This window comes from Rhinatrema bivittatum, chromosome 8 (assembly GCF_901001135.1).
Source record: "Rhinatrema bivittatum chromosome 8, aRhiBiv1.1, whole genome shotgun sequence".
Lineage (NCBI taxonomy): Eukaryota > Metazoa > Chordata > Amphibia > Gymnophiona > Rhinatrematidae > Rhinatrema > Rhinatrema bivittatum.
The window spans coordinates 66,404,085-66,414,967 of NC_042622.1; the positions used below are offsets into that span (position 1 = coordinate 66,404,085).

Genomic DNA, 10,883 nt, shown 5'->3' on the forward strand with positions numbered 1-10,883 from the left:
TTCCATTCCCACATCATGCCGGGAAGGACTGGGCTTAGCAAAATCAGTTGGAGACAACTCTCCCTGAGCCTCCAAGCAGCGCTGACACAAATTAGAGAGGACGCCAGGCTGTGATGCCCTAATATGGCAAGCAACACAATGGGTAAGGCATTTAGGCTTCTTTGCTACCGGCACCAGGGATAAACACCCGCTATCAGTACGCTGCCAAAAGCGTCTGATAACTGTGCACCCAGCTGCGGGGCTGCCTGGACAGGGCACACAAAAAACAAGCTCTGTCCAATAAGGGCGCCCACCTGAGCACCACCTTAAGCGCCCACCCGGGGATGCAAGCACAAACCGATGTCAGGCATTGCTTTGCGGCAGCCTTGTGCGCAGAAAAGCATGCAAACACCTCTGCGGCCTACCACGCGGCATCCAAGCCTGAGAGCGGGGCCTAGCCAAAAAGACTGCTCATGTGGAGTCAAGCTGCCATGACTCCAACAAGCTCCCCTGGAGATAGCAAAGGACATCGAATCAGCACACCAAGCTCGAAAACCAGAAGGGGAATGCAATCCCTAAAATTAGCTCCCCTTCTCCAATTTTTTTTTTCTTATACATACACTTTACCTGAGCTCAGCCTGTCTGTCCCAGTCGAGTACAGAATCAAGGGGTGAGGGCAAAGGCCTTCACCGCCACGCTTCGCTTCCTGCGCCTGCTAGCCTCTCATCTGTTTGTCTCTCTACAGCTAAGTCCATGCCGAAAAACCAGCTACTGGACTGAGGGATCCACAGATATTACCTCAGGAAACAGGACTGAGGGAGGGGCCATAAGGTATCACCACAGGAGAGCGAGGCAAATTAGTTTCCTTCTTTTCTCCTTCTACAAGTTTTTTTTTAAGCAATCTCCAAGTTGGGAGATGCACATCCACCATAAACTGGAGACTAAGAATACTAACAGGCTGACGTCAGTGCAAGGACATTATATATATCTATATCTATATATCTCATGGTGTGACATATATGTGACACCATGTCACACCATGACATCAGTTTTGCCCCATCTCTATCTGCTGGTAGAGGTGCCTAACCTACTGGGGTGGATTAACCTGTCTGAATGCTAAGAAACAGATTTTATATTGTGGATCTCTCAAGACTTAACTGATGAATTAAAAATCTTGTAACTAGGAAAAAAAGATATATTTTTACCATTAGAAAGTCCCAGGGGTTTAAAAGATGCTGTTGGAGTCACAGTATTGGTGGAATCAATAAAGTTAAGAGAAGCACAGAATATCCCAGAGAGAATGTTTGTGAGCTCTTTCCAGGTTTGGTCAACACTAAAAAAAAAAAAAAAAAAAAATTAAAGATATTTACTATATCAAAAAATAAATCAAAATTTAAAAAACAGAGCAAATGACAGAGGGACAACAAAGCAGTAAGCTCATGAATAGAAAGGAAAATTCGAGATTCATAATGAGTGGTACAGTGAGCAGCAAAATCACATGGGTAAGTGTGAGACAGTGATTTCTCTGAGCGCACTTGTCCTAAATTTATCCAGATAGAACCAATGGTTCTATTTGAATAGATTTAGGAGATGCCCCTGGAAAACCCTATGTCCTTTTTACCTGGGTAAAAGTTTGCTGGAAATAAAATAAAGAGATACACAAGTAAAATGTTGCTAGTCAGCAGGGCAAAAAATTGAAATCTTGCACAGGAGGAAGGGCCAGTAATGTTTATAAATACATATATGTAACATGGTATTTACTAAATGCTTAATGCCCTTCAGTATATGCCAGTGGCGTAGCCACGGGTGGGCCTGGGTGGGCAGGTGCCCACCCAACTTAGACCCAGGCCCACCCAACTGGCACCGGAACTGCAAGGCTGTCGCGGGATCCCATCCCCGCAACAGCGAACAAGAGAACCCACGCCTCGCTCGCCATCACGGCACACATGGGGAAGCGCTGCTGCGGCCGTATGGCCAACCAGTCTTCCTGTTCCGGGGGGGGGGGGGGGAGTGGAAGCGCCGCGCGCAGCTTCCGCTTCCTCCCCCCAATGCAGGAAGATCAGCTGGCCTCTCCTGCTGCCTCCCGTTCTCCTGCTATCTTCGGGCCAAACGGCCCGCCGAACTTCCTGTTTGGGGGTGGGGGAGCGGAAGCGCCGCGCACAGCTTCCGCTTTCTCCCCCCAGAGCAGGAAAATCAGCTGCCTCTCCTGCTGCCACCGGCCTCCTGCTATCTTCGGGCGTCGGGCCGTACTGCCCGCCGATCTCCCTGCTTGGGGGAGGGAGGAAGCGGACGTTGTGTGCTGCGCTTCCGCTCCCCCCCCCCCCCCGACAGGAAGTTCGGTGGGCAGTACGGCCCGACGCCCGAAGATAGCAGGAGTTCGGTGGCAGCAGGAGAGGCAGCTGATCTTCCTGCTCTGGGGGAGAAAGCGGAAGCTGTGCACGTGCTTGAATGTGTATGTGTGGATGAGAATGGGAGTGTGTGTGGGTGAAAACTGGAGCCTGGGTGTGTATGTGGGTGAGAATGGAAGCTTGAATATGTGGGTGAATGGGAGCTTGAATGTGTGTATATATGGGTGAGAATGAGAGCCTGGGTTTGTGTGGGTGGGTGAGAATGGAAGCTTGAATATGTGGATAAGAATGGGTGCTTGAATGTGTGTATGTGTGGGTGAGAATAGGACCTTAAATGTGTATATGTATGGATGAGAATGGGAGCTTGAATATGTGTGGGTGAGACTGGGAGCATGGGTTTGTGGGTGAGAATGGGAGTCTGGGTTTATGTGTGTGGGTGAGAATGGGTGCCTGGCTGTGCGTCTGTGTGTGCATAAGAATATAAGCCTGGGGAGGGGTGAGAAAGTGAGAACTTGTATGTGTGTCTGCAGAGAATGTGAGCTTGTGGGGGGGGGGGGGGGGGAGAGCATATGAGAGTGACAGCTTGAGTGTGTGAGAGGGAGTCTGTGAGAGAAAGCGTGTATGTGTGTGTGTGTGTGTGTGGAAGGGAAGAAGACAGTAATAGAAGAAAGACACTGAAAAGGAATTAGGAAATGAGCTATAAGGGAAAAAAGGGGAAAAAGAGACCAGGACCAACTGATTAGAAAAATACAAAGATCAGACAACAAAGGTAAAAATATATATCTATATTTTGAGATGTTAGCAATTTAAATATAAGCAACACAACCGCTCTCTCAAAATTTATGGACAGATAGGAGCCGTGTATAAAATCGTAATAATAAGAAGGCTAAAGTACCACAAATCACCGTGAATTATGTTTGTATCATTAAGTAAACCTCATACTTAGGCGTAGATGTGAATGCTATGCTGCATAATTTGGTATTATTTATCAGTAAAAAAAACAACTAGTAGACCTGCATGCCTACAGCCCACCCATGTTAACCTTGTGCCCACCCAAAAAATCAATTCTGGCTACGCCACTGGTATATGCTGCATTAAACTGCCTATGTGAATGCACATTAAAAGCACATTTTTTAAGCATATCAGAAAATAGGACCCTTCAGAAAAAATTATAAGCAGTCAGTTCACATGAAGTTTGCATAGGTTAAGAGTTTTATGTCGGCAAGCAGTTTGGTTACTAGGGACTGTGAAGTTTCATTGCGTGCAAGAATCTACCATACAAAACTGAAGTGCTATAGTGGCTGTACAAATACATAAAAAAAACTTTCAGATTTTCTGTGAAATCTAACAAGCATCCAAGTCTTGAAGATATGCTGACATGTTATTCAACTTTAAATGTTAACAATGAGTTTTGTGGATAACCTATGGCTTTAATAGATAATAAGGAAATGAAGAAATGACAATATCTAAAACAATGGTGATAGTCCAGTGGAGTATGATTTCTATTATAAAAGTATAGAAGAGAATGTGCATGAATCAAATAATACACAATTTGGGGGGGGGGGGGGGGGGGGGCCGGGGCAGGGCTTGATGTTTTACACAAGGAAGAGGCAGCAATCAGAGAATTCTGGAGAGACCGTGAGTCCTACATGATTTGGTTGTCACTGGAAGAACTGTGTAGATCATCAAATGTACATGATTATATTCATGAGTTTGTGAATCAGTGTTGCGGATGGCGAAGAGCTATCGTTTATGTGAATTTAACTGTAAAAACAACAACAACAACAAAAAAAGTCCTAGAGGGTTACCTGCAACATGTGAAGGCTTCCAGAGAATTCCCTGGAAATGCAGCAAACGTGATCATTAATAGTTGCATAAAGTGACACCTCTTGGCTTTGAATGTGTTACATTGAGCTTTACTAATGACTACGGCTGTCTTTTAGTATTCAGAGAGGGCTTAAAAATGCACGATGTAATAAGGATCCTATGGGAGGGGTATGTTTTGCATTATAGGGTTTAAAAATATATATCATCCATAGTTCTTAAAAGACAGTATAAAGGAAGTCTGCACGTTCAGTGGCAGAGGATCTTGGATTTACATAACTAATTTACAGCCTTCGCAGCATTCATCCAGCACCAGCCTTCGCAGCATTCATCCAGCACCAGCCTTCTCAGCATTCATCCAGCACCAGCCTTCTCAGCATTCATCCAGCACCAGCCTTCGCAGCATTCATCCAACACTTATCTCTTCCTCTATCACATAACTAAATCACGATGCCACCAGGATTCCCAATCCCTATTCTTCAGCGCAACTACTACAACTCAGATAAAACAATAATGCAATATCATTCACGCGCTGCCAAAACCCTTATCCCGATCCTGATCACACCACTCAGCCAACTCCTAGGTCTCGCTTTATTCACCCTAACTCTTTTCAATGCACAATCCATCACCAAGAAAACTCTGATCCTCAATGACTATCTCCTGGACTCCAAACCGGACATCTGCGCCATAACGGAAACCTGGCTTAAACCCACAGATATAGCCCTAATAAATCAACTTCCCACACAGATGTATGACTTCTTTTCCCTCCCCCGACTAAAGAAAAGGGGAGGGGGCCTACTTCTAGCAACCAAGAAAGAGTTGAAAGTCGTCCAACTCCCATTAAAATCAGATTCAAAACTAGAAATAGGCCTCTTCAAATCAACCCAACTCCAAATCCTCCTAGTTTATGCCCCTCCAGGTCTCCTTGAATCGGATGCCTCCCTCATAATAGAATTAATTGCTAAACACATTAACCTGGACTCCCCCGCCTTGATCCTAGGAGATTTCAACCTTCACGTAAACAACACCACACTCACAACCAACTGTGAAACCTTTCTCTCCTCTCTGACAGCCATGGGCTTCTATCAGATTATCAACAAGCCCACCCACAAAGCAGGCCACACACTGGATCTCATTTTCACAAACGCTGGCATCACTCACTCATCCCCTACAGTCTGCACTCCAGTCCCTTGGTCAGACCACTCACTAATCTCCGCTACCTTTTCATTAACAGAAACCCATAATCTTCTTCCCCCTCAACAACCATTCACCTATAGAAAATCCTGCTCTTCTGATGATCTCAGTTTCCACCTGGCTAAAGAACTTCCACACTTAAACCTTTCAGATCCTAACTCAGCATTATCCTCCTGGAGCAATATCACAGAGGAAATAGCAAATAAATTATGTCCGCTCTCAACAAAAATACAGAACCAAAATTCCCCAAAGAGACAACCATGGTTCACCGATGAATTACGGAAACTCAAACAAATCCTCAGAAGAAAGGAAAGCTTATGGCGCAAAACCCCATGTCCCAGTACTCTTTGCACCTACAAATCTACCCTTCACCACTACAGGAACTCTACCCAAAAGGCAAAAAGGGATTTCCATGCTCACAAAATCCATGACTTTACCTTTGACGCAAGAGCCCTCTTCTCCTATGTCTCCGAACTAACACTACCTAACACACCATCTATACCTATTGAACAAGCACAATCCAAAGCTGATGAACTAGCACTATTCTTCCAAAGTAAAATCTCTAATCTCTTAACACTCTTGCCACCCAGCCACACCCCTCAGACTAGCTCCTACCACCTACTCAACAAAAGTATCACCCTGGATTCGTTCGAACCTACCACCGCCTTAGAGATCCAATCTCTGTTGAAGAAAATGAAACCTTCCTCCCATCCCTTCGACCACATACCATCCAAACTGCTTCTGCTAATACCCGAAATCATCTCCAAACCCCTAGCGGACATTATAAATTGCTCCTTAATACAGGGAATCTTCCCTGAAGCCCTAAAAACCGCCTCTCTTAAACCTCTACTAAAGAAGCCAGATCTTGATCCCAAGAACCCAAACAACTTCCGCCCAATATCCAACCTGCCTTTTGTAGCAAAAATCATGGAAAAATTGGTCAATTCACAACTCTCCACTTACCTCGAAGATCACCAAATACTACACCCCACACAATATGGATTCCGCAAGGAGTTAAGCACTGAAACCCTACTCCTGTCGCTACCAGACCATCTCATCTTGGGCTTGGACAAAGGTCAATCATTCCTACTAATTCTACTGGACCTGTCGGCAGCATTCGACACCGTCAACCATGCCACCCTCCTCAACCGCCTCTCGGATATAGGAATAACAGGTGCCGCTCACACATGGTTCAAAACATTCCTCTGTAACAGAGGATACAAAGTCAAAATCAATAATAAAGAATCCCCCCGCTACAATTCCTCTATAGGAGTTCCTCAAGGTTCCTCACTATCCCCGACACTATTCAACATTTACCTTCTTCCTCTATGTCAATTGTTAACCAACCTGCAACTAAAACATTACTTATACGCGGACGTCGTGCAAATTCTGATACCTGTCAAAGAATCTATCACAAAAACACTCAAATTCTGGGATAACTGCCTCCAAGAGATCAACGGACTCCTCGCAAACTTAAACCTGATTCTAAACTCGGCTAAAACAGAACTCCTCCTCATCACCCCAGACAACAGCAACCCCCCACAAATTGCTCTAACTAACACCATGGTAACACAAGCAAGGGACCTAGGGGTAATAATAGACAAACACTTGAAGCTAAAAACATTCATTAACAATACAACCAAGAACTGCTTTTACAAGCTGCAAGTAATCAAAAGAATGAAACCACTCCTACACTTTCAGGACTTCAGAACAGTCCTACAATCCGTAATATTCTCCAAGATAGACTATTGCAACTCTATCTTGCTAGGTCTCCCATCTTCTTACATCAAACCACTTCAGATACTTCAGAATTCGGCTGCCAGAATCCTAACTAATACCAGAAGAAGAGACCACATCTCTCCCATTCTAATAAATCTACACTGGCTGCCAATACACTACAGAATCCTCTACAAGTCCTTCACCATCATCCATAAATCAATCCACTCCCAAGCCCCGCTCAACCTCCAAATCCCCCTCAGACTACACACATCATCCAGACCCATCAGAGAAGTCTACAAAGGTTCACTGACTGTTCCACCATCTAAATCCACACACCATATTGCTCTCAGAGACCGGGCCTTCTCTACAGCGGGCCCCGCTCTTTGGAATACCCTACCACCGGATCTTAGACTTGAACCTTGCCTATTAACCTTTAGAAAAAGGCTCAAGACTTGGCTATTTAAACAAGCCTTTCCCGAGTCTAATAGCCAGGGGGAGATCCTACGGCAGGGAGAGAACCTACGGTAATACCCATGGAGAGACCTTACTGCACAACTGAGAGACACTTCTGCACAATGTAAATAATTCCCATTAAGGGACATTACGGCACAATGTAAATAAGCTACCTCTGTAAAGATTATATAATTCTTGTCTTTCCCTGTCTCTTTCCTTCCCAGTTTCAACAACCTTGTTATATTGTAACTTTTTACTTCCTCGACACTGGTTAAAAGAAAGTTATTGCACCCCTTGTTATATGTAAACCGGCATGATATGATTGTATCATGAATGCCGGTATAGAAAAGCTTTAAATAAATAAATAAAAATAAATAAATACCGATAATGTTGACAGGATTAAATTAAGTGCAGTAAATTAGTAAATATTTTGATTTTAGTTCTACCTTTTATGACACTTCAAAGCAGATTACATTCAGGTATTGAAGGTACTTCCCTATCCCAGAAGTTCACAACACATTTAACAGGATCCTGGCTCTTTGGCAATCTTTTTATGTTTTTCTTTAAGTCGTTTATTTATGTGTTTTATATACTGTTGTTCCAAAATAAGATCACAACGGTAGACCTCTTAAAGCTGTTTTAAAACAGAACTACAGAAAAACTGTACATTAAGAAAAAAGTAAACTCCCAAAAATTTAGCAGATGACCAGATTACATTTTAATACTTAAAGTCAACATTACAATGAATATCACTGAAAATATACTGCATTGGTATTCAAAATATGCTGGAAGGCACCTCAATATATATTTTATCACCACATAGTATCCATTTTAGTACTTACTCAGTAACAGAATCCTGAAACCACACCCACAGTTCTGCTCCTGCTGGAGCTTGTAAGAAGGAGTGACCCCAGGTCCTTGATCGCCAGAAGCCATGCGTGAAAGACAGGTGCAATTCTTGAACAGAGTACTTGGAAATCACCTGGCCTAGAACTTTAGGGAACAGCCTATAGTGAGAAACTGCAAAAAGACATGCATTAATGAAACTAAATCCAATAAAAATAGATTTACAATATAACATTAAGTGAATGTCAAGAATAACCTCAAAGGCAGCTTAGATGCAAGTCTTAGCACCAGTAATAAAACATCTTTACTACTCATCCGAACACTAAGTCCAATAAAAATAAATATACTCCATTTTCCTTCTTTATTGCAGTACCACAAACACTACATGACCTGGGCTTCCCCCAAACCCTACAGCTTCACTCATTCTTCACCACCGCTCACCACACCCCCCCCCTTTCACGGACCCTCATTCCACTGGGAAACTTTCTTTATACTTGTCCGATTACTTTTTTAACCGGATGCTGGTTCACCCCATCACCTCCTGGGAAGTTGTTTCCAGCACCCACTGCCCTTTTTGTGATACACCGCTCCAGGTTCTTATCATTAAGGCTTGTCTTAAACACAACGCTGATCCTAGGTCAACAGGGAGATTCTGACTTTTAAATCCTATCCCAATGCACTATGGATTTTTCAGAGCTGCCTTCTGATCAGTGAGACTGCGTGTACTTGACTTTGGGCAGAATTGTATCTGTCCCTTATAGTCTGTAAACAGTTTGGTTCTGCACTCAGATCTCCAGCGTTCTGGAATTGTCAGCACTAAATCTCCATCCAATGTATCCGATTCTCGGCAGCGGTGAGGTGCCACGCGACCTCCCCATCATGTTCCCCAGGACTTCGGATATCTGCACCTCACCTTTCTCCCGGAGCAGATCGGAATCCCAGCGGGTCCGAAACTGAAACGTTGCAGCAACATCTCCCGACTGGAGCGGAGTGATTACCAGCTCCTCCTGCAGACTGTCCCCTAGCTCCGGGAACTGGGGGGCCCCGGGGGCATCCGTGGCCTGGCTCTGTCCCCGCTCCTCGGAACCGGGGTCTCCAGGTCTTCCAGGCCGGTCCTGTTCACCCTCTGTACTCCCCCGGGCCAAGTCGACACATAACACAATCAGTAACACCCTGAACGCCGCCATCACATTCTTCAGCAACGCTTCCTACTACCAACTATTCCCGTCAGCCAATACGAACGCCCAGAAACGTCACGTCATAGACGGGGGCTGGAGCAGCAGCCTCTAGGATTGGCTTAGAGCTTCAAGCATGCGCTGGGTGGGCTATGCGCTGACTTCTACCCCGCTAACTCTTCCGTTCTTTGGCCTCCGTGCTCACGTGATTAAAGTTTCTAGCGTTCCCAAGCTGTGAAAGCAGTTTGTAAAGGAATTTACCCGGAGATGCGGTTACCTGGGTCAATTTTCCATGCTAAAAATCTCACTCCTTTCAGTAGGTAAAAGCAAGCAGGCTATTTCACAAGACCCCCCTACTTTTATCTGTGATGGAAAGGGGCGGGGAACAAGGCTTGTATTTTATGGCACATACTGTGCCTGTATAACTATCCTGCTGTAAAGCAGATGCAAGGAACGAGGTACCTGTGATTCTCGTTGGCCTTAGCTCTTGGGCTGCATGATCCGCCAGATAAAATTGACAGTATATGTTTATTCACAGTACAAGAAGCAATCTGAATGCTGGCTGTATTCTATCATATTTTCTTGCAGGCCAGTAAGGACAAGTTAGATTCAGATAACGATTGCATGACAGTTTTACATGACTAATCAAAATGTAAATCCAAAGAGCCCAAGAGCAAGTACTGCACTCAACAATTATAATACAACCAAGACAAGTGCAGTAAATATTTCATAGTCCATATGATCTTCGAAAAGAAATTTTATTAATTCAATAACTGCAACTCCACCGTTTCAGCAAATCGTTTTTTCAAATGGTCCCCCAACATGGACCCCGTGTTTCGCCAAGGCTGCGTCGTGAGGAACAACAATTTTAACAACAACCGTAGCAATCGATGATAATATCTACAATATTACGTCTTGATTGTACTATAATCAAAATGTAAGCCAGAAGCTTAAGATATTGTTCTTTCTCTGATTAGCAAATGGTGACATATGAATTACCTGGCAGGACTTTGGTTAGTCAGCCAGAAAGGGGCCAATGCAAATGCTTTCCTTTGAAGTCTTCAAAAGTCCTTCATACCTATGCATATTACTCCTGGGGGAATTCTGCACAAAAAGAACTTAAAATTCTGCAAACTTTATATTGGTCAAAATAACACAATTTACATGACAGTTTTTAAGTAATTACATTTTTAATTAATACAGAAAAAATTATTATTTAAGATGCAGAATTTTAAATATTTTGAGCAGAATTTCCTTAGAAATTCACTGTAAGAGTGTCCCACTCACTCTCCCTACTCCCCTGGCCACTTTGCCCGCTCAGACCCCAACTTCTCCACCTGCCAGT

At 44.0% G+C, this 10,883-nt stretch overlaps 1 protein-coding gene across 1 annotated transcript in view; it reads right to left on the reverse strand.

Moving 5' to 3' along the window:
• Positions 1 to 9,653, reverse strand: part of PIGT (phosphatidylinositol glycan anchor biosynthesis class T) — a 77,990-nt gene extending 68,337 nt beyond the window's left edge. The window contains exons 1-3 of the mRNA XM_029611961.1: positions 9,277 to 9,653; positions 8,360 to 8,537; positions 1,185 to 1,312 (exon numbers count right to left, since the gene is read on the reverse strand). Coding sequence (XP_029467821.1) covers positions 1,185 to 1,312; positions 8,360 to 8,537; positions 9,277 to 9,550 — 580 coding nt within the window. The 5' untranslated portion in view covers positions 9,551 to 9,653. The remainder of the gene's footprint in view (positions 1 to 1,184; positions 1,313 to 8,359; positions 8,538 to 9,276) is intronic.
• Positions 9,654 to 10,883: the final 1,230 nt, after the last annotated feature.